The sequence below is a fragment of the Coregonus lavaretus genome (assembly GCF_964263955.1).
Source record: "Coregonus lavaretus genome assembly, chromosome: 9".
In the NCBI taxonomy this organism is placed as follows: Eukaryota; Metazoa; Chordata; class Actinopteri; order Salmoniformes; family Salmonidae; genus Coregonus; species Coregonus lavaretus.
In genome coordinates this window covers 12362229-12385872 of record NC_139996.1, presented here as the reverse complement: position 1 = coordinate 12385872, position 23644 = coordinate 12362229, and the positions used below count along the sequence as shown (strand labels likewise).

Sequence of the window (23644 nt, the reverse complement as noted above, 5' to 3'; positions counted from 1 at the left end):
CGCCCATTAATTGATGCAGTAATTACTTTCAGCTGATAACTTCATTCGGTTTCAAAACAAGGTAGCAGCTAATACCAATTGTTGTTTGTCATGCACGACAGCCTGAATATCACTAAATGTTTGTAAACAATCATCATGCAATTAACTGTTTAGGTCATTACAGTGGTCTTTGGCAGTGCAACGTTTATCGTAATTAACAATTACCTTTTTGGAAATACCCAGACTGCATTTCGACTTTCCCCGGATACATTTTCAAATTATTCAACTTTCTAGCTAACTAGTTAGCTAGTTTAATCAGAGAAATGCACAACTAACAACCAAATACGTAGCAACCAAAAGCAAACTCACATTTGAAGAAAAAAAATCTGTAAGTTTAAGTTGTTACTGTAAGTAAAGTTGCTACTGTAGCTAGCTAAACAAACAAGGTGAGCTAGCTAGCTACCTTGCAGTAAATATATGCTTGCAGCAAATTCAGATAGCTACTGTAGTTAGCAAATGTACTTAATTGTTCTGAATTTGAACCCTATGTCTTGCAGGTGACCAAACTGTCAGTGACGGTTGAAACCATGCTTGAAATAAATATGTTGAAGGTAAGTAGCTAGCTATGCATGCTGTTCCACACAACATTGCAACTAACATATCTAACTATCTAGATTGCCAATGGGCTGTCTTGTTACCTTGCAAATTTATTGTTTCCCTTAAAAAGGCTGTTGTTTTACAAATTGAAAAAGGTTTCACCACCATGTTTTCTTTGACAGGTGGAGAACCCGTCCTGTCTGTGGGGCAGGTTTGTGAATGGTCCAGGGATAGAAGCGGCCGAGAATAAAAAAGCATATGATGATCTGCAAGTGAAAATGAACCTTTTCTATCATGAGGTCAACCTCGATGTGCAGAAGATCAAACCCTCAACTATAGAGGCGGGACAGGTAATAATCTGTGTGAAGCGAGCGACTGGTGATCAGAGCTAAATGTAATCTGTGGAATGTTTTATCATCTTCAGTTTATGGTAAGAGTATATGCACATGATGAAAGACATTTATTGTTTTTGAATGTGAATGTGCATTTACAGATCTGCCTGACTGGCATAGCGCATTAATGATAAATTCATGTTAGGTGACTGAATAGTTACTACACCTTTATATGAAAACAGAGAGCATCATCATTGTGTTGTTCCCCTCCCCAGGTGTGTGTGGTGTACTGGTCTGCCCTAAGGAGCTGGTGCAGAGCCATTGTTGAATCCCTTTTCCTGGGCACCGTTGGAACCCAGGTCATGTGTTTCCTAGTTGACCACGGAGAGCGCATCATCGTCAGCTCAGATGAGTATGTCCTAATTCTAATTCACTTACTCACTCATCCCTGTTGTGGCAGCTGATGCAAAGGGCAACCAAAAAACTTTGCCCATCTTCTTGGTTTTGCACTTGATTAATGTATGTCATGAAATGTAATTGTCTGATCATGGAGCCCTTCTATTCTTCCCCAGGATTCGGGCTCTGTTAGAGAAGTTTCTGCATCTGCCCTTCTGGGTGAGGAAGTTTCAGCTCGCTGGTGTTCATCCCATGACGCTGCAGGTGTCTGGAGACTGCCTGGAGAAAGCTGAGCTCATGTAAGGGTGGACTGCAGTGCCGAATAAACGTATGCACTAAAATATGCACTAAACTTACTGTGATTATTTAGTACTATTTGAATGCCCTTTGTTGGGCCTCCCGAGTGGCGCAGCGGTCTAAGGCACAGCATCGCGTTACTACAGACACGGGTTCATTCCGGGGCTGTGCCACAACCGGCCGTGGCCGGGAGTCCCATAGGACGGCGCACAATTGGCCCAGCGTCATCTGGGTTAGGGGAGGGTTTGGCTGGGGGGGGCTTTACTTGGCTCATCACGCCCTAGCGACTCCTTGTGGCGGGCCAGGTGCCTGCAGGCTGACCCCGGTCACCAGTTGAACAGTGTTTCCTCCGACACATTGGTGTGGCTGGCGTCCGGGTTAAGCTGGCAGGTGTTAAGGAGCGCGGTTAGGCGGTTCATGTTTCGGAGGACGCATGACTCCACCTTCGCCTCTCCCGAGCCCGTTGGGGAGTTGCAGCGATGAGACAAGATCGAAAGGGGGGAGACAAAGGGGGGTAAAATACAAATATATAAATAAAAGAATGCCCTTTGTTATTCGTTATTACTACTCACAGAGCTCTTGTTTTAATTCTAGACCATCAACGCAATGGGACAGCTCTGCCACACGCTATTTGCACAATCTCTTACAAGGTATGTAATCCTCTCCTGCAAGGTCAGTTTCAATCGGGATCACTGAATTGAGCAATTGAGAAAGCGCAGGTTGTAGTGCTGGACTCTCATTGCTGTATATCAGTCCTAACTGTGCTCTCTGTTCGATTCTCTGGCCTGAAGCTTCTACCGAGATGGAGGCAGTGTTGTGTGAAACACAGGCAGATTGCACTGCCATTGAGCTCTACTTGACTGTCAAAAATGTCAAGGTATTGTACAACATACAATCAGTGGTGATGCCTCCCATAACTAGCTATTATTTTGAGTTTTTCTATACAACTTTGAAGCTAAAAGATGGTTATCTCTCTAGATCTGTGTGAACGATGATCTCGTCTCAAAGAAGTTTGCGTACTTCACAAGCCAGAAGGCCCATCAAACCAGTGGAAAGAATGGTGTTGTTGATAGATCCCCTGCCGTCTTGGCTTGTGACATATTTTCTGAAACTCAGAACTTCCTGGCTACTGACGGCTGCACCGTACGATCACTTTCAGATTTCCCGCCCCGGCAGCAGGACCCAACCGTTCATAATCAAGGTGAATGCACCTTCCGTTATTGTGAAGTCTCATTAAGAACAGTTTATTATGTCTTCCAAAAAGTTCCTGTTGTAAAATGTCACTGCATGAACTTGAGGGGGAAACTCTTACTAAAATGTTCTTCATTGAGCTTTCTTTATTGATCTCTTTAGTGGTTGATCCGTGGCATCTAACGACATCTGGGAAAGAGGCATCGAAGGCTTCCAATGAGGTATCAAATCCAAAGGTGACTGACAAAACTCAGCAAAAAAAGAAACGTCCTCTCACTGTCAACTGCGTTTTAATTTCAGCAAACTTAACATGTGTAAATATTTGTATGAACATAACAAGATTCAACAACTGACACAAACAGAACAAGTTCCACAGACATGTGACTAACAGAAATTGAATAATGTGTCAAAATCAAGAGTAACAGTTAGTATCTGGTGTGGACACCAGCTGCATAAGTACTGCAGTGCATCTCCTCCTCATGGACTGCACCAGATTTGCCAGATCTTGCTGTGAGATGTTACCCCACTCTTCCACCAAGGCACCTGCAAGTTCCCTGACATTTCTGGGGGGAATGGCCCTAGCCCTCACCCTCCGATCCAACAGGTCCCAGACGCGCTCAATGTGATTGAGATCCGGGATCTTCGCTCGCCATGGCAGAACACTGACGTTCCTGTCTTGCAGGAAATCACGCACAGAACGAGCAGTATGGCTGGTGGCATTGTCTTGCTGGAGGGTCATGTCAGGATGAGCCTGCAGGAAGGTTACCACATGAGGGAGGAGGATGTCTTCCCTGTAACGCACAGCGTTGAGATTGCCTGCAATGACATCAAGCTCAGTCCGATGATGCTGTGACACACCGCCCCAGACCGTGACGGACCCTCCACCTCCAAATCGATCCCGCTCCAGAGTACAGGCCTCGGTGTAATGCTCATTCCTTCGACAATAAACGCGACTCTGACCATTACCCCTGGTGAGACAAAACCGCGACTCGTCAGTGAAGAGCACTTTTTGCCAGTCCTGTCTGGTCCAGCGACGGTGGGTTTGTTCCCATAGGTGACGTTGTTGCCGGTGATGTCTGGTGAGGGCCTGCCTTACAACAGGCCTACAAGCCCTCAGTCCAGCCTCTCTCAGCCTATTGTGGACAGTCTGAGCACTGATGGAGGGATTGTGCGTTCCTGGTGTAACTCGGGCAGTTGTTGCCATCCTGTACCTGTCCCGCAGGTGTGATGTTCGGTTGTACCGATCCTGTGCAGGTGTTGTTACACGTGGTCTGCCACTGCGAGGACGATCAGCTGTCCGTCCTGTCTCCCTGTAGTGCTGTCTTAGTACGGACATTGCAATTTATTGCCCTGGCCACATCTGCAGTCCTCATGCCTCCTTGCAGCATGCCTAAGGCACATTCACACAGATGAGCAGGGACCCTGGGCATCTTTCTTTTGGTGTTTTTCAGAGTCAGTTGAAAGGCCTCTTTAGTGTCCTAAGTTTTCATAACTGTGACCTTAATTGCCTACCGTCTGTAAGCTGTTAGTGTCTTAACGACCGTTCCACAGGTGCATGTCCATTAATTGTTTATGGTTCATTGAACAAGCATGGGAAACAGTGTTTAAACCCTTTACAATAAAGATCTGTAAAGTTATTTGGAATTTTACGAATTATCTTTGAAAGACAGGGTCCTGAAAAAGGGATGTTTCTTTTTTTGCTGAGTTTATATTACCCTCAATAAGGTGCAGCAGTTGTAATCATGTCCCACATAAAAAGTTATATCCTCCTGTGAAATCCAACACTGTTATGTTATTGACATGTTGTTTTACAGAAAAGCCTAGAAAATGGAAGAAATCCCCCAGAGGGAGGCAATAAGAAAGCAGCGCAGCGGCAGAACAAGAAATCCAAGACATTTTCAGAGATTGATGGCGACGAAGACGAGAGGTCTGTTCTATAGGTTTAGTTATTGTTTTTATTGCTCAACAGGTCACTTGGGAGTGGGGCTGCCTTTAGCAGTAAGATAATGTCACACTGTTGTTTTTAATCATAGCATTCTTCTTTCAGCGATGACGAGCCCGGAGAGGACACCGACACATCTCTTGTGTCAGAACTGTTCAGAAATCTGAATCTGTTAAGGTGAGATAATGCTCTAGTGTTCTACTTTCATGCTACTGTCCTAATCTGCTTTGAATGACATTGAATCAAATTCTTACTTGTTGTGGATCTCAACAGATTCATGAAGTTCGTGAATTCTGCTTCGAGCACTCAAAGGGCTGCTATTCCCAACGTGAGTTTCTGGACGATCTCGAAGGCCGATCTCGTTTCTGTAAAAATTCACTTGCACGAGAACTCTGCTTCTCATGTTTCTAAGTCGTGGGTGCCCAAACCTTTGGACTATGTGAACCTAAATGGAATCTCAGTAGTGAATCTTGGGCCAAAAAGAGACGTGGACTAATACTGTAAAGCACCTTTTGTTTAATTGTCAGACTGAGCTTAATGAAGAGAAGGAGGAAGGTGGTGTTCAGAGGTTCTCTGCGGTCACGGAGAAAGCAGAGGAAGAGCCGATCACTGCAGTTCAACAGATCGGACAACAGACTGAAACGGCTGTATGGTATGAACACAACCCTCCGGCCACTTCCACTTACATACTTTGTTCTGTTTAGAGGACCACAATGGAAGAAAGTCTTTTTACTTTTTTGTGTAAATAATCCTCAGCAATTTTGGCATGTGTATCTGTTACATGGTGTAGCATTTTTATGTATTTTAAATGGTCAAATAAAAAAAATAAAACTGCTGCCATTCTTTCAACCACAACCATCAGTTCACCACTACCGCTCACATTTTGTTTGTATTTTAATGCTACCTCCCTTTCAACCATGACTTTGTCCATATGTAAGTTAGTGAATTGGTCAGAGAGTTGTTTTAAAGCTCCATCTGCTGTATTCCTTTCATAATAGTGGTGAAAGTCAACCTGTCGATCCTGTGGAACAATGCACTGAACCAAGGTATATCACATTAAAAGCTAAGACAAGTGATGTGTGTGTGTTTTCTCACAATTAAACTTTGTTGAATTTCTTGGGTGAATGTTTTTTATATATACAGAACAAAATTACAGTTAATGAGGAAATCAGTCAATTGAAATGAATTCATTAGGCCCTAATCAATGGATTTCACATGACTGGGAATACAGATACGCGTCTGTTGGTCACAGATACTTAAAAAAAAAAAAATGGGCCTCACAGTGGGCCTCATGATCTTGTCACAGTGTTTCTGTGCATTCAAAATGCCATTGATAAAATGCAATTGTGTTCGTTTTCCGTAGTTCATGCCTGCCCATACCATAACCCCACCTCCACCATGGGGCTCTCTGTTCACATCGTTGACATCAGCAAACCGTTCACCCACACAACGCCATACATGTGGTCTGCGGTTGTGAGGCCGGTTGGACGTACTTCCAAATTCTCTAAAATGACATTGGAGGCGGCTTATGGTAGAGAACTGAACATACAATTCTCTGGCAACAGCTCTGGTGGACATTCCTGCAGTTAGCATGCCAAATGCACGCTCCCTCAACTTGAGACATCTGTGGCATTGTCTGACAAAACTGCAAATTTTAGTGGCCTTTTATTGTCCCTAGCACAAGGTGCACCTGTGTAATGATCATGCTGTTTAATCAGCTTCTTGATATGCCACACCTGTCAGGTGGATGGATTATCTTGGCAAAGAAGAAATGCTCACTAACGGATGTAAACAAGTTTGTTCCCAGATTTTGAGAGAAGTAAGGTTTTTGTGCGTATGGAAAATGTCTGGGATCTTTTATTTCAGCTCATGAAACATGGGACCAACTTTACATGTTGCGTTTTAGATTTTCGTTCTATGTGTATAATATATATATTAGTGTGAATGGCTGTACTAAAAACGTTCATCTCTGTGTTTCCAGTACTCCTAGTGACCTAGTAGACCGGACACAAGAGTTCGTCTTCACAGAGCAGCAAACTACTGAGGAGGAGCTAGTCTGCGCTCGGTTGTTGCAGTTGCTAAACCCTGACCCTCTGAACCCAGATGTAGACTCGTCAGAAGTTACTGTAAGCATCGAATCAACCATAATTTATGCCTTTTTTTTGTTGCATCAATGGACTGAATGCAGATATACTCATCACTTCCTTCTTGGGTAGCTTTCACCAAATGTATTGACATTTTTTGTGCACATACAATAATGTCTACTGTGCATGACTGACTAAATGTGTTCTTCATGTCAGATCGTCCATACTGATCTGAGCAGGAGTGGGATAGTGGTGCATTCTGCCTTTACTCTGGACCCCTGCACCAGTCTGGCCAACGCTCCAATCACTGACACCTTCCGGAGGGTTGGTTTGCTTTCAACTATGTTCTAACGTTCGAATGGAATGTATTTTGAATGCACTGATTGTACATAGCTCTGGATAAGAGCGCTTGCTAAATGGACTAAAATGTAAATGTATTTACAACTGTGAAAATGTAATGATAGGAATGTAATGTAATGTTTGGAATAAGGTAATAGAAGTCAAGATAAGATTGTTCAGTATAAATGTAAATAGTTTAACATTTGAAATGACTGTTCAACATTTTACCCTGAAGATCTTAGGCAACAATAATGTCCAGTCGTATGGGCAGCAGGTAGCCTAGCGGTTGTTGGGCCAATAACCGAAAGGTCGCTGGTTCGAATCCCGAAGTCGACTAGGTGAAAAATCTGTAAATGTCTAGACTAGTATGTCATGATGAAGACTGGTATGTGCACCGTGTTCCCTTTCAGATCTTGATGAGGAAGAAGTATGCCGGCCCGTCTGTGGCTGAGAGTTACTGTTGGCCGGCGGTGGCCCGGGGCTGTGATACGGTCCTCATCTCCCACAGCGGAGACCAGCCCCTCACCTACATCCCCCCGTTCCTGGCCCACATGCAGCTCTCCTCCGTCTTCAGCGCCCTCTCGTCTCGCACCGGGGTGAGTTGAGCAAGCAGAGCACTAGACAGGAATGGTGTTATTTCCAGTGTTTCCCCTGCTATTACTGGATTACTATCTCTGTTGGCCCCCTAATAAAATTGTCTGGCATCAATTAAACAGTCAAATCTTTGTTATGCCAGGCCTCTGCAACTCTTTTCATGGTGATACCACTCTACGTAGACAAAGTAGCATGTAGAAATATGGATGTTTAATTGGTTTGTTAGGGTTCAACGCCAAACTGCAGTAACCTACCAAACTACGACCAGTAAGTCAGACATGGCTTTCTGCTGACAAATCTGCAGTTAAAGGATCTATTTGTGTTTATTCTGTTTTATCTAACACCACATTGTATGTTGTCTCCTTCAGCCCATAGCGGTGATCCTGTGCCCGGGGTGGGAGAAAGCCCAGACTGTCATTGACCTGCTGGAGGAGAGCCAGACCGCCCAGGTCCTCAACCCCATGGTCATACTGGTGGGACTGGGGAAGGACGAGGCAAAGACTGTCAAGATCCATAACAACTGTAAGACCATTATTCACAGGGTCAGGACAGTTAGATTTGACAGACAGACAGGAGTATTACATTCCTCTCCTGCTGTGTTTGTGTGTCTGTCTCCAGGCCAGGTGGTGGTGACCACTCCGTTCAGCCTGGTGCGTCTGCTGTGTTTGCACTGTTTCCAGTTCCTGCGGCTGTGTCACCTGGTGCTGGACGAGGTGGACCTGCTCTTCTCTAGAGCCCCGGATGAGGTGAGAGACACAATGACTGTTCTTCAACTGTAGTGATAGGACCGTACAAAAGGAGAGAGCGGGAGATACACATGGTAAAGGGGCACAGACAGGAAAATAGCCAAGACAGAACTCAAACCCCCGTCACCAGGGGGTATATGCGGTCCGGAGATTGCAGTGATAAAACTAGACCAGACTCCAGTGCTTTCAACTGCCTAAAGCAGTAATCCTGGTCATCTGCACTTCAAAAGCAACACCACAACGCCTCTCCCCTATTTGACCTAGATATTTTGTGTGTATGTATTGATACAGTGGGGAGAACAAGTATTTGATACACTGCCAGGTTTTCCTACTTACAAAGCATGTAGAGGTCTGTAATTTTTATTATAGGTACACTTCAACTGTGAGAGACGGAATCTAAAACAAAAATCCAGAAAATCACATTGTATGATTTTTAAGTAATTAATTTGCATTTTATTGCATGACATAAGTATTTGATACATCAGAAAAGCAGAACTTAATATTTGGTACAGAAACCTTTGTTTGCAATTACAGAGATCATACGTTTCCTGTAGGTCTTGACCAGGTTTGCACACACTGCAGCAGGGATTTTGGCCCACTCCTCCATACAGACCTTCTCCAGATCCTTCAGGTTTTCGGGGCTGTACGGACTTTCAGCTCCCTCCAAAGATGTTCTATTGGGTTCAGGTCTGGAGACTGGCTAGGCCACTCCAGGACCTTGAGATGCTTCTTACGGAGCCACTCCTTAGTTGCCCTGGCTGTGTGTTTCGGGTCATTGTCATGCTGGAAGACCCAGCCACGACCCATCTTCAATGCTCTTACTGAGGGAAGGAGGTTGTTGGCCAAGATCTCGCGATACATGGCCCCATCCATCCTCCCCTCAATACGGTGCAGTCGTCCTGTCCCCTTTGCAGAAAAGCATCCACAAAGAATTATGTTTCCACCTCCATGCTTCACGGTTGGGATGGTGTTCTTGGGGTTGTACTCATCCTTCTTCTTACTCCAAACACGGCGAGTGGAGTTTAGACCAAAAAGCTCTATTTTTGTCTCATCAGACCACATGACCTTCTCCCATTCCTCCTCTGGATCATCCAGATGGTCATTGGCAAACTTCAGACGGGCCTGGACATGCGCTGGCTTAAACAGGGGGACCTTGCGTGCGCTGCAGGATTTTAATCCATGACGGCGTAGTGTGTTACTAATGGTTTTCTTTGAGACTGTGGTCCCAGCTCTCTTCAGGTCATTGACCAGGTCCTGCCGTGTAGTTCTGGGCTGATCCCTCACCTTCCTCATGATCATTGATTCCCCACGAGGTGAGATCTTGCATGGAGCCCCAGACCGAGGGTGATTGACCGTCATCTTGAACTTCTTCCATTTTCTAATAATTGCGGCAACAGTTGTTGCCTTCTCACCAGCTGCTTGCCTATTGTCCTGTAGCCCATCCCAGCCTTGTGCAGGTCTACAATTTTATCGCTGATGTCCTTACACAGCTCTCTGGTCTTGGCCATTGTGGAGAGGTTGGAGTCTGTTTGATTGAGTGTGTGGACAGGTGTCTTTTATACAGGTAACGAGTTCAAACAGGTGCAGTTAATACAGCTAATGAGTGGAGAACAGGAGGGCTTCTTAAAGAAAAACTAACAGGTCTGTGAGAGCCAGAATTCTTACTGGTTGGTAGGTGATCAAATACTTATGTCATGCAATAAAATGCAAATTAATTACTTAAAAATCATACAATGTGATTTTCTGGATTTTTGTTTTAGATTCCGTCTCTCACAGTTGAAGTGTACCTATGATAAAAATTACAGACCTCTACATGCTTTGTAAGTAGGAAATCTTGCAAAATCGGCAGTGTATCAAATACTTGTTCTCCCCACTGTATGTAGGCTATCGGGGCCGTTTTTTTAAATGTATGTAGTTCTGTCCTTGAGCTGTTCTTGTCTATTAATGTTCTGTATTATGTCATGTTTCATGATCTGTGCGGACCCCAGGAAGAGTAGTTGCGGCTTTCGCAACAGCTAATGGGGATCCTATTAAAATACAAAAAGAAAACTCAGTCTCATTGGTTTTCCTCCTTCGCCACGGTCTCCTCAGCAGTTTGTCAGACTAATGTTCTCCCCCTTTCCTCAGATGACCACCATACTGCAGCACTTCCAGAGGGTGACGGCCAGCGAGGAGCGGGTGTCGTGCCCCAGACAGATCATCGCAGTGGGCAAGCGCTGGTGCCACCACCTGGAGGGTCTGCTCCACAACCACATGAGCAACCCCACCATTATCGTCACGGTGATGGAGGAGGCTGCACTCTACGGCAACGTGCACCAGGTCAGTTTTGAAAGGACTGACAACAAAATAAATTATGGCTTGTGTCCCAACAAAAACAATCTATATTTAAGTGTAATTACCCTTACCTTGAATTGTGTCTGAAGGCCCATAGTGACAGAATCAACAATAGTCCATTGTTTACTTCTGCCACAGCCAGGAGCTAGCATAATTAGCCTCGTCCAAATTCATGAACGTGAACAGCCGGACCGATGTTAGCAAAGCTGCATCGCAAGCAGAAATTAACTCATAAAAACCCTGTAAACTAAATTCAAACTAAATGTAATGGATTATTGTGGATTCTGTCACTATGGGCCTTCAGACACAACTAAAGTTAAGGGTAATTCCACTCAAATATAGATTTTGCCTCAACTATCCCTTTAAGTGTGTATCCATCTCTGATTTCAAGGGCCTGTTGGTTGGATTTGTGATTGGTTAAAGCTATGTAATGGGGCAGTAAACTTGCTTTCATCGTACCTCATTTAGACTAGTCATTACTTTTAGTAAGGGTGGAAGGGTCCATGAGTCAAACAAGGTCTAAGAGTTGTTTTGTATTCTATCGCTCAAAGCAAAGTTTCACTTATGTATAAATGTTCTTCAATAATAAAAAATAAAGAAAGCATTCTCGCATCTCTCTTCAACCCTCCCCCCAGATTATCCTGTTGTGTCTGGACTGCACTAAGATCTCTGTCCTGCTCGGGGCACTGGACTTCACCCCCGACATGGCCCAGAAGACCCTTGTCATCACCAACTCTGTTGAGGAGGTCGAGCACGTCTTCAAGGTAACTCTACAGCAATCTATAGATCTAGAACAAATAAATGTTTGTTTGCCAACCTTATTTTTGGACATCCTGTCCCCTACAGGAGCACGGTACTATAGAAACAAAAAGCCATTGCTACATTTCAATACTTGTAAGATTAGCATTTTGTAACCTTATTTTTGGACGTCTTACCAGAAGTGTACGGTACTAGAAAAACAAAACATTGTTAATGTATATTCATTCAACTAAATGTTTGTTCCTTGAATCTGTCATTCAGGCTGTTTCCAACACATCAGCGTTTTCCCTGAAGGCCCACGAGGGCTTAACCTACCAGTTTGACTTGGTGACTGAGCAGTGGACGAAGCCCATTGGACCTGGCACTCATGTCATTCTGGGTGAACTGACCCACAATTGCATTTACTTAGGAGTTGACAGTTGCAATGAATAAAAATGGCATACATCTTTCCATTTTATGGCATAGTCTGCCAGGTCAGCTCAGTTCACTTGATTGAAAGTGAGCGTGTCTCCAGGTATTTTCTCTAATTTGCCCTTTGATAAATCTGACCTATTTTTCTTTCCTTCTCTTCCTGTCCACCAGTCACCACCAATGAGTGTATGAAGTCTTTGGGTATCCGTGATGCTACGTGTGTTGTGCACTACGGCTTCCCAAGCTCACCTAAGCTGTTTGGCAGCCGTCTGTTCTGCATGTCCCAGAACTTCCAGAACCTCTCAGACAAGGTAACGTTAGGACAAACCAAATCCGCACAATATGTTCCTTCTCTTGCTCTGTGCCGGATTCAGAGCTGAGATAAGCGTGCAAAGCTCTGACTTTTTCTGGGAGACTTGCGTGAAAAGCCTAGGTTAGCGGGCAGATCTCAAGTCAGAAGATGGCCATGAGTGACTTGTTTTGATCTCCTTTTACATAACCTATTCAGATGGCATCTGTGTCTGCTTTGACTGTATGAGCATGGTCTACTTTGTGAATTCCTTTTCATATGGGATTCTGTGATTGACAGGAGCGTGCTGCAGAGAACACAGCCCACCCTGCCAAGTCAGTGCTGCTGCTGTCCGAGAGGAATGCCCGTCACGTGATCGGGGTCCTGCGCTACCTGAAGCGTACTGAGGCCTCGCTGCCTCCAGAGCTGCTGCACTTCGCCCAGGGAGTCCTGCAGGCCAAGGAGGAACAGAAGTCAGACAGGCCTCTCTGCAGCTACCTCAAGAGCTTCGGCTTCTGCAGGTCAGTGCTGCTGAGATGCAGGCAGTACTCTGCCAAGAACATTTCTCCATGGGGACAATAATGTTAGATTTGATTTGCTGTTATGCATGTTACAATACTCAGACATGAGCTGAACCTTGGATTTGGGTACTTTTGAAAGATGCATACTTGTCCTATGCACTTAAGAATATAACTTTATAGTTTTGTAATTAATTGCTTTGCTCAAGGGCACAGCAGCAATAGGTGGCACCTGATATTCTTTATGTAGTACTTAATGTGACTTGTGCTGTATTGCAGGGACAGCAATGTTTGTTCTTATCGACACAGCATCAGCCCCATACAGGATCAGCCACTGCAACCAGACTCTGGAACTATTGTGGTGAGTCAGCATATTATATGATAACACTTGTTTCAGGGGTGTAGATATCAGCCAAGAACACATGCCAAAGTTGGACATATCCTCTCAAGCTTTTCCAATGAGGTCACCGGTGTAATATAGTTTAATATTCTATCTTAATGTATACAAATGAAGACATTCAATTTTTTCACGCTTACGTTTGAAAGGTTCTGCCCTTGTACATCAAGACTGCTTCCGTCTACTACGGACGCATTGTGAGTAAGAAGGTGGACAGTTATGAGAGCCTGGCAGCAGAGATGACTGCGTACTACGCCACTGAGAAGCTGGGCGCTAAGGAGGTTCTGGAGGGAGGGCTCTACGGAGTACAAGAGGATGAGGTCTACCACAGGTCAGAAAACAAACACCAAACAACATTAATTCAGTCACTTTCATAACTGATGATGTATGTTATATGGCCATGAAGCAGGTTTAAACAACATGCCAAGTAATGGTTACATGCAGTGAAGTCCAAATCCTCTGGGTGGGTCAAATGCTTTTGTCACATATCAACCCAATGCCACCCTACCTCTCGTTCCTTAACAATTTCACCCACTGCTCCTCTCCTACCTGTCATGCAGGGTGCGGTTGACTTCGGTGCCGGACAAGGGTGAGTGTCTGTTCTGCAGCGTGAGGGCTCTGTTCCTGGATGAGGGGCGTGAGCAGGAGGTGAAGTCCCACCAGCTGCTGCAGCTGCCGCCCCAGTTCCACACACTGCCACCCCAGGCTCTGGAAATCATCGTCTGCAGGGCTATGCCCATCGACGCTGAGGTCGAATGGAACCCCAAGGTCTATACACCAGGCTGCACTCACTCACTGGGCTCTTTCTCTCACTCACTTTTTCGGAGCTCATCTTTAGGGATAGAACATTGAAATGATTCGAAGCAATGACTGTGAATTATGTTGCAGAAGCTCAAATTATGTGTTGAGATTGTGATTGCCGGAGACTCATATTGTGAATGCCAATTGCTAGTGTAGGACCTTACCTTTTCAAAGTGCATAATCAATGAGTCTAGAACAACAGGTTACAATGACATTATTCCAATGGTGTGGATTCAGGTCACCAGGGCCATCAGTCAGAAGATCAAAGGCCTGCAGCACCAAGCCAAGGTTGTTCTGTGTTTGGGAAACACGGTCTTCGTCGATCCCATGGTAGGTTGTCACTTTTTATCTTCCATTTGGTTTTAGCTACTTCTACTCCATCTACAGACAGCTGAATTTCAACACAGACACACAAACACTGAATGTCCTTAATCCTTGTGTGGCAGGTAGCCTAGCGGTTAAGAGCGTTGGGCCAGTAACTGAAAGGTTGCTGGTTCAAATCCTAAAGCTGATTAGGTGTAAAATCTGTCTGTGCAAGGCACTTAACCATAATTGCTCCTGTAAGTCGCTCTGGATAATAGTGTCTGCTAAATGACTAAAATGTGCTCTGTTCTCAGGTGCGGATGACCCGTCTGCCAGGCCTGAAGACATTCATAAACGAGTACAACATCCACGCTGAGATCCTGAGCACAGGGATGGGCACCAGCAACCCTCAGCACCTGGACTTGCTGAAGGAGCTCCACCACGGGGCTGGGCCTGGAGCCAGTGCTGGGGAGACCCCTCTCACCACGGGGTGAGTTCAGTCCTCTATGCCCATGGGTAACCAGGCTTTCAGCACCATAGGACCTCATAATACAAGATACTGTACACTGACATCCAACAGCATTCTTCACTTATAATACGGCACAATGTAATACAGCATGTTAAAACTTATGCTGCTACACCAGGGGCTATGTGCAGATATGGGGTTACGTCAGAGAGGACATGGCTGTCAACCATTCGATTTTTCATCCCCAGTACTTAATGAGAGCACTACATTACCAACCTATTATGATTGTGTGTCGTGACTCGTGTCTGCTTGGTTTGTTTGCTAGGCCGGAGGGCTCTGAGGTGACCTTGGAGAACAAGGTGCAGGCTGCAGAGGAGGCCCTGGTCCACAGGATGAGGGCAGCCGTCGAGCGCTTACACTGTGGCCAGGAGGTTTCTGTAGACCCGCCCCAGAACCAAACGGCTGTGCTTCATGCCCAGACAGACCTGTCCCAGTGCCATATGAAGGACTCAGCAGACCTGCGTCAGATGGACCAGAAGGTCTTTGTATACCCTACCCAGCTCTCGCCCAAGCCACAGAAGGAGGCCCCATTAGCAGCAGTACCTGATCCGAGCGTAGCTCAACTACCAACACTCATGGACAGGGCCCAGTTACCTTCCCCACTCCCAACACCTCGCGAGGCCCAGTTACCTTCCCCACTCCCAACACCTCGCGAGGCCCAGTTACCTTCCCCACTCCCAACACCTCGCGAGGCCCAGTTACCTGCCCCAACACCCATGGACAATGACCCCAAAATGGAGCAGTGGAGGAGCCGCATAGCTAACCTCCAAGGCACCACTCCAACACGGAGGTTGGTGTCTTCACTATTGTTTTTCTTTGATGCTGTCAGTCAATAAAAATAGATTTTCTGATGTTTGATTCTTTCACTATACAGTGCGGCTCTGCACCCGACCCGAGATATCCCACTGTCCACTGACGTCAATTTAACGTCTATTACACGTTGGTTCAACGTAATTTCATTGAAATGACGTGGAAACAACGTTGATTTAACCAGTCTGCGGCAGAGGCTTACGTCTCAGTGCTGAGTGCCCTAACTGTGATCAATGGCTAGTGTTTCATTGATCTCACTTCAACATGTGATGTTCAAAAGACTTGTGTTGTCATGCAGGCATACAGCTCTACAAGGATTCTCCCCCAAAGACTGGATTTCTGCAGTTCCCCGCCCCATTGAAAATGGTATGAAAACTATTTTAGTTTGATAGTGATCAACAATGTCCAAAAAGTAAATTTACTGTATGTATGTATGTCTAGTCAACCATGACATTCACTATTGTTGAAAACACAAGTTGATAATGATCAACAAAGACATATAAAGACTCAAATATAGAGTAGTCTACTATGCCATTCACCATTGTTGTACCTCATAAGGCTGGCTCTTCATACTATTCCAACTGGTGCATTTGTCTTATTCAGGTCATTTGATCGATGAGAAGCAAATCAACGGCCAGCAAGTCATCAACAGTGAGAAAGTCATCAGTGTTGACAAGGTCGATGTGGACGCACCAAAAAGGTATTTGAGGTACACGTATCCCTTATATTTCTGAATAGTCAAATTAAGCTGATTTTGTGTTTTTGTAGTGCGCATCAGTGTTGCATGGAGTCGATTCCACTTCAATTCAGTTTACTTAATATATAAATTGGCTGAATTGAAATGCAAATTACTCCAATCCATCATAGATTTACATTTAGTTAGTCTTTTTCAGTTTCCATCCCCAGATCAAGTGGTTCCAGAGAGATGACACAGTCACACTGAACATAAAGCTCAGAGAACCAGTGGAACAGAGATGTGAATTCTTCCCTGACAGAGTGGTGTACAGGTCTGTTTAATGTCTGTCACATGTCCTTTCAACCACCTGAACAGACAGTTTTTATCTAAAGTAGCTTGAGGCAAGTGCTGAGCTGTTAATGTTTCTGTTCTATGTAAATAAAAATGTAAAAAATAACTCCCGTGCAAGGTAACATTGTGTGTGCAGGAGTTTTTTAAAAGATGAAGTTAACATTGGGGCTGTAATTCCCTGCAACACAAATGAGAGAAGCATTTCATTTGATAATATTTCATCTCTAACGATTATATTGCCTCTGTAGTGCGTATGTGAATGACAGGCCTTACCGTGCTGACCTGGAGCTCCATAGTAACATCACTGCAGAGAGGTGCTCCTGGGAGATGAAGTGCAATGAGCCAGTCATCAGGCTCGTCAAACAGGAGAGGGGAGACTGGAAGATGCTCCTCAAGCAAAAGGTAGTGCTTTTTATTAAGGGAAAAATATATAGTATTATATGTCTATCTCCTAATCTCTTTTGTACAGCTAGCAATACCTGTAGGTAGACATACTTTGGATATTTAGTCCTTTTGACATTTGAGAACTAAAAAATACAAGACATGACCTTCCAAATGAGTTGTTAGAGTTCTGCTTACAGTAACAGAATGTACTAGTAGATGTCATACCTCGTTGTTTATTCATGATAAATATTGTGATGTCCTCAGAGTGCTTTTGTTAGTTTGGACTTCGACCGCTTTGAGGAAGATGAAAAGAAGACTTTAAATGGTAAGATTTCAGAATCATTTGCACTAAATTCCAGAAGCTAAAGTTATTTACATTTATTTGCAGTCAGTTAGCTACCGCCCCCAAACTCTTTCACTAGCTTTCCATCATTGTATCAAGCCTCTTAAAATTACATGGAGGCTCCAGTTATGCTTTCACAGGATATTAGCCATAGAGATAAAATACACTACATTATCAAAAGTATGTGGACACCTGCTCTTCGAACATGTCATTCCAGAATTATGGGCATTAATATGGAGTTGGTCGCCCCCCCCTTGCTGCTATAACAGCCTCCACTGTTCTGGGAAGGCTTTCCACTAAATGTTGGAACATTGCTGTGGGGACTTGCTTCCATTCAGCCACAAGTGCATTAATTAGTGAGGTCAGGCACTGATGTTGGGCCATTAGTCCTGGCTCGCATTCAGCGTTCCAATTTATCCCAAAGGTGTTTGATGGGGTTGAGGTCAGGGCTCTGTGCAGGCCAGTCAAGTTCTTCCACACCGATCTCGACAAACCATTTCTGTATGGACCTCACCTCGAGCACGGGGGCATTGTCATGCTGAAACGGGAAAGGGCCTTCCCCAAACTGTTGCCACAAAGTTAGAAGCACAGAATTGTCTAGAATGTAATTGTATGCTGTAGCGTTAAGATTTCCCTTCACTGGAACTAAGGGGCCTAGCCCGAACCATGAAAAACAGCCCCAGAACATTATTCCTCCTCCACCAAACTTTACAGTTGGCGCTGCATTCGGGCAGGTAGTGTTCTCCTGGCATCCGCCAAACCCAGATTTGTCCGTTGGACTGCCAGGTGGTGAAGCGTGATTCATCACTCCAGAGAACGTGTTTCCATTGCTCCAGAGTCCAATGGTGGCGAGCTTTACACCACTCCAGCCGACGCTTGGCATTGCGCATGGTGATCTTAGGCTTGTGTGCAGCTGCTCGGTTATGGAAACCCATTTCAGGAAGCTCCCGACGAACAGTTCTTGTGCTGACGTTGCTTCCAGAGGCAGTTTGAAACTCAGTAGTGAGTGTTGCAACCGAGGACTGCCGATTTTTACGCGCTACATCACATCAACGCGGTCCCGTTCTGTGAGCTTGTGTAGCCTACCAATTCGCGGCTGAGCCGTTGTTGCTCCTAGATGTTTCCACTTAAAAATAACTGCACTTACAGTTGACCGGGGCAACTTTAGCAGGGTAGAAATTTGACGAACTGACTTGTTGGAAAGGTGGCATCTTATGACTGTGCCACGTTTTAAATTCACAGCTCTTCAGTAAGGCCATTCTACTGCCAATGTTTGTCTATGGAGATTGCATGGCTGTGCTCAATTTTATACACCTGTCAGCAACGGGTGTGGCTGAAATAGCAGAATCCACTCATTTGAAGGGGTGTCCACATACTTTTGTATATGCAGTGTAGTTCTGACTGACCACCTTGTTCTGTTGCTGGTGTTCCTCAGGTCTCTGCTTTGTGGGGCACACTGGGGAGGAAGGCTGCTACGTGAGCTCAGACAGTAGCAGTGACTGACTGCAGACAGACGGCCCTCATCGATCCTCCCTCTAATCATCAACTGAGAAGAACCTAGTGCCAATCCCCCAAAAATACATAAATTCAGCCAGTTAGTTATTATACACTTTTCCTTCATGTCTGCTTGAAGGATGCATCTCTTTGGCTATTTTAGGACATTTCATATGACAATTCCATGTTTTCAGGTTTATTTTTTGATGTTATGCTATCAGACTATCAACACAAGTGAATTGAGAATGATGGCTTATTCAAATCTGTTATGACACAGGTACATCAGAAAGTACTTAGTAGTAAGGAATTGCCAAACTAGCAGATACCCATAGACGTCCAGTCATTGTGTTAACGCTAGTTAGAATTGGCTTCCGAAACTACCTATAACTTCCTTCATACTGGACACAGAGACATACAAATGGTATCCACGAGTTCATCTGACACTGTGGAAGAAGATAAATGGCCTCATTGCCAAAATCCCAAAGTATCCTTTTAAGTATGTTAAAAAGCAGCTTTTCTGTTGGAATGATGTGGGCGTACCTCAACAACAGAATGGTGTGGGCGTATACTGGTCATAAAAAATATTCAAGCAAGTAGGCTGCTGATTGGCCATCTCATCCTCCTCAGGAGGATGACATCATCCTCTATGAAGAAATGGAAAGCATTTCTGAAACTGTCTGTTTGAGGTGGTCTTTGAAGTGGGTTTTTTCCCTCAGATTTATGCTTTGGCCACATACAAGTATAGGATGAATCAACAACGTTATTTGGGTATGAGTTAACATAACTTTTAAAAGTGAGATTTTCACTGGACAGTTATAATAAGCGTGTTCACACATAGTTGTTAGCTAAAACGCAAATCAGTTTTGTTATAGGTTTAAGTTGGGTTCAATTTCAAGCAAACTAAAATGTGTAAACCGATCCTTGTTTTCAAGTAAGTGTCTACTTGACAGAAATTGACAGATTAAAGCTACATTCTGGGATTCGAAAAACTGCTGCCCTGTCACTTGTTCTGGTATACAGCTGAGGGATGGGGCTAGGAAAATGTAACCCCTCTCAAATTCATAGACTCCGCTCTAGGTGCAAGGACTAACAGTATACCAGATGCTTTTATCCACAGCGACTTAGTCATGCGTGCTTCGTGCATAATTGTTTTACGAATGAGTGGTCCCAGGAATTGAACCAACTGTCCTGGTGTTGCAAGAGCCACGCTCTACCAACTGAGCTACAGAGGACCAGTCCATGACATCCAAGCTATACATTGTTTGTTTACATTGTCGTTTGTAAACTATAGTGTAATAAAACCAAATATTTTGGGTTATGATAAAGACCGATGGTTGTGCTTTGCTCATGGGGCGTTTAAAGCTCCATTATGTAGCTTTGTGTATTTTCGTTTTTTTCCCTAGTGGTCATCAATGTGATTCAACAGTAACAATATTGCGTCTCCATCCTGCCTGAAAACCACTGTATTCGATTTCCCTGTCGGGTCGGATTTTCCCGCCAGATTTAGTGCTGCGCGTAGTGAATGACGAGTTTCCGTTAATATTCTTAAAGAATCAATAGGTGTATTTCAAGAATCTAAATTACCATTAAGCAACTTTCAGATTATCGTTCTTCCAGATTTAGCTCCATTTTTGCTGTGATTTTTCAATTAAAATGCAATGGTTTTGGAACAGTTGCTTTGTAAATTAATACCAATGATTTTACTTTCAATACATGGACCAATTCGGTATGACCCAAATTTCGCCAGAAGCACCAACAAATTTACTTCGGAGTTAATATAGCCTTCAAAATAAAAGTTAACAACAGCTACACTATCAGTAGTCTATGGTAGAAATTCACCTTTCAGCAGTACAATGAAGGCCAACGCTATATAAAAACACCCTTACGAAGTATGGAGTGGGTTGTGTAGATAAAAATAAATTAAAAATGTAGTTGGAATTTCTCCAAGTTAAAGGGTTAGTTTATCTAATGTAATCATGCTAGCTGTAGCAAAAGTATACAAAGGATTATCGTGGATGCTGTCACTACAGAGAGGTATACTACGATTGAAGCTATATTCTACTCAGGGTTTTCTAAAGCTAGCCAGGTTCAGTTAGCTTCACATTCAGCTCCGGCACAATCCGTACTATGACTGTGGATATTGCTCGTCCGCTTGCGGCTAACTCTAGCAGGCTTGTGCGTGTCGCACATGGCTAGTCGAACTCTGAACTCTTCATTTAGACAATGCAAATTCAGCAGGCTATGGTGTGAAATAGGCTTGTAAAAGTGCCGTCTTTATTGTATTACTTATTGGTAATGCCATCTTTGGTGTGCTTATCAATGCACCAGCACCTTTTTCCCCACTACTATCGAACACAAACATTTGATTAATAAAATATTTAATCAGTCGTCTTCCTCAAATGAAGGGGATGATGACGCAATCTTTGCTAGTAGGAGGGAATCTGATTTTATTGGTCCTCAACTCGCGGCTCAGACGCTTCATTCAGTATAAAAAGTTAGCCACGAGTTAGCCTGCCCTGGAGCAGGTTAGTTCTGAAGGATTCGTTGCCATAGAAATGTAAAGGTCACTTTTGTGGTACCGGTTATCCCGAGGAACTCCGAGTTTGTCAAAGTTACCGCACCTCACTAACTCGTCAAACCATGTACGTAGTATAGGGCTCAGGCCAACATATACAACTCAAAAGGCTGCATTTATACAGGCATCCCAATTCTGATCTTTTGCCACTAATTAGTATTTTGACCAATCAGATCTTTTGCCAATACAGTGCACTGAGTATTCCGACCCCTTTAATTTGGATGGGGAGCGTCACTGCACAGCTATTTTCAGCTCTCTCCAGAGATGTTCGATCGGGTTCAAGTCCAGGCTCTGGCTGGGCCACTCAAGGACATTGAGACTTGTCCTGAAGCCACTCCTGCGTTGTCTTGGCTGCGTGCTTAGGGTCGTTGTCCTGTTGGAAGGTGAACCTTCGCCCCAGTCTGAGGTCCTGAGCGCTCTGGAGCAGGTTTTCATCAAGGATCTCTCTGTACTTTGCTCCGTTCATCTTTCCCTTGATCCTGACCTGTCTCCCAGTCCCTGCCACTGAAAAACATCCCCACAGCATGATGCTGCAGCCACCATGCTTCACCATAGGGCTGTCATGTGCCTTTTGCTGAGGAAAACAACAATTTAATCCATTTTAGAATAAGGCTGTAACGTAACAAAATGTGGAAAAAGTCAAGGGGTCTGAATACTTTCCGAATGCACTGTAATTGGGCACAAAAATCTGAATTGTAAACACAGCCATTGTAGATTTAATTTCACCCAAGCATGTAGATTGGATGAACTAACCCTTTAAAAGGTCAATCAGCAGTTGCTACAGCCATTTTTGGACTTATAATAATAAATCATATGTACCCATTGATTCTTGAAGAATATAACTTATCAATTCCTCATGAGCTTAGTTAAACAGTTGTACCCAAAATATAAGCTTGTTTTACTCCAATGTTTGTAAACAAAGTAAATGTAAACACATTTTTAAAACTAATTTCTATATCATGGCTGGTCAGTCCTTGCATCCATAGCTCTATGAATTTGAGTGGTTACATTTCTCCAGCCCCTTCCCTCAGCTTTTTACCGAAACAGGGGTGAGGAGTACACTTTTTTTATTGTTTCAACTGCTGATTGCAGCTTTAAAAGGTGGTTCTGTTAGTGTTTGTGGTTTTACAAAATATATGTTTTGACATTAAAACATGGCACAAGTGCCTTAGTCTGGTTCCTCTCAAGGTTTCTTCCATCTGGGAGGTTTACCTTGCCACTGTGCTGCTGCTTGTTCTTTGGAGGATTAGGCCATGTTACCGTGAAGCACTTTGACAAATGCTGTTGTAAAAAGTGCTTTTGTTTTAGCATTTGTGGCACAAATCCCCTGTAAATCATGGTACCTATATTAGCATTTTTTGTGCATCAGGTCCAAATCATCTATAAGTGAGTTGAGCTACACAATCAATGTTCGATAATTTAGGATGTTTTGGATATTATGTGCCAAAAAAATGCAAATAAGTACCATGACTTGAATGGGATTTGTGCCACATGCTAAAATATTACCATTTGAAAATGGTGCCAAGGAAACTAAATCTTGGATTGCTGTCATACCTTGTCCATAGACTGCTTACAGGGAAAGAAACCAATGTGATTTTGTAATTTGGGTGAACTATCCCTTTAAAGTTAATGGTTCCACTAAGCATTTAAATGGATTCAGGGGTTAAAGTTCTCCGTCACTGAGATGGATTTCCTTCATATGGATTCTGTTAGTTTTTTAAAAGATATTTATTTTTCTTCCAATATTGAAAAAGACGAGTTGGTCAAACTCCGTTTAACCCATTACAGTCTAAGCCCTGTGTAAGCCCAGGGGGTGTTCTACTAAGCTATATGGAATTGTTTAAAGAAGGTCATACCAAGGATCATTTTGCAATATGATTTAGAATTTTAAGAGCCCTTGAAGTATCCCAAAACATATGAAAAAATTATTTGAACATTTTTATTTGGCCTTACTGCTATTAGCCCATACAAACACATTGAATAACAGATTAATTACATGGAACATATATTCCCTCTAAAGGAAGTTTGTTCTGAAGTGTCTGTCCTATATCTGAGAGATACGGTATAAGTAAGATCAGGAAACATTTATTTTATTTATTTTTTACATGTATTTAACCCCTTATTTTTGGCACTAAACTGTCTCCATATATACATCCATATTTTTTTTTTAAACTGG

General features: G+C 43.7%; 1 protein-coding gene across 1 annotated transcript; it reads left to right on the top strand.

Annotated features, from left to right (window-relative positions):
- The first annotated feature begins 238 nt into the window (after positions 1 to 238).
- Positions 239 to 20215, top strand: LOC311134411 (putative ATP-dependent RNA helicase TDRD12). Its single transcript, XM_084168087.1, has 35 exons — positions 239 to 367; positions 537 to 590; positions 759 to 926; positions 1184 to 1320; positions 1481 to 1603; positions 2196 to 2251; positions 2393 to 2478; positions 2580 to 2802; positions 2955 to 3028; positions 4607 to 4719; positions 4840 to 4911; positions 5008 to 5062; positions 5262 to 5386; positions 6716 to 6860; positions 7035 to 7142; positions 7568 to 7753; positions 8120 to 8273; positions 8370 to 8497; positions 10625 to 10816; positions 11467 to 11595; positions 11852 to 11969; positions 12173 to 12312; positions 12591 to 12811; positions 13088 to 13169; positions 13355 to 13536; positions 13766 to 13973; positions 14244 to 14336; positions 14624 to 14799; positions 15101 to 15625; positions 15944 to 16011; positions 16249 to 16345; positions 16539 to 16652; positions 16921 to 17074; positions 17321 to 17381; positions 18835 to 20215. Exons 2-35 carry the CDS (start codon positions 567 to 569, stop codon positions 18900 to 18902), a joined length of 4605 nt encoding a protein of 1534 aa, XP_084024213.1. The 5' UTR covers positions 239 to 367; positions 537 to 566; the 3' UTR covers positions 18903 to 20215.
- The last annotated feature ends 3429 nt before the right edge of the window (positions 20216 to 23644 follow it).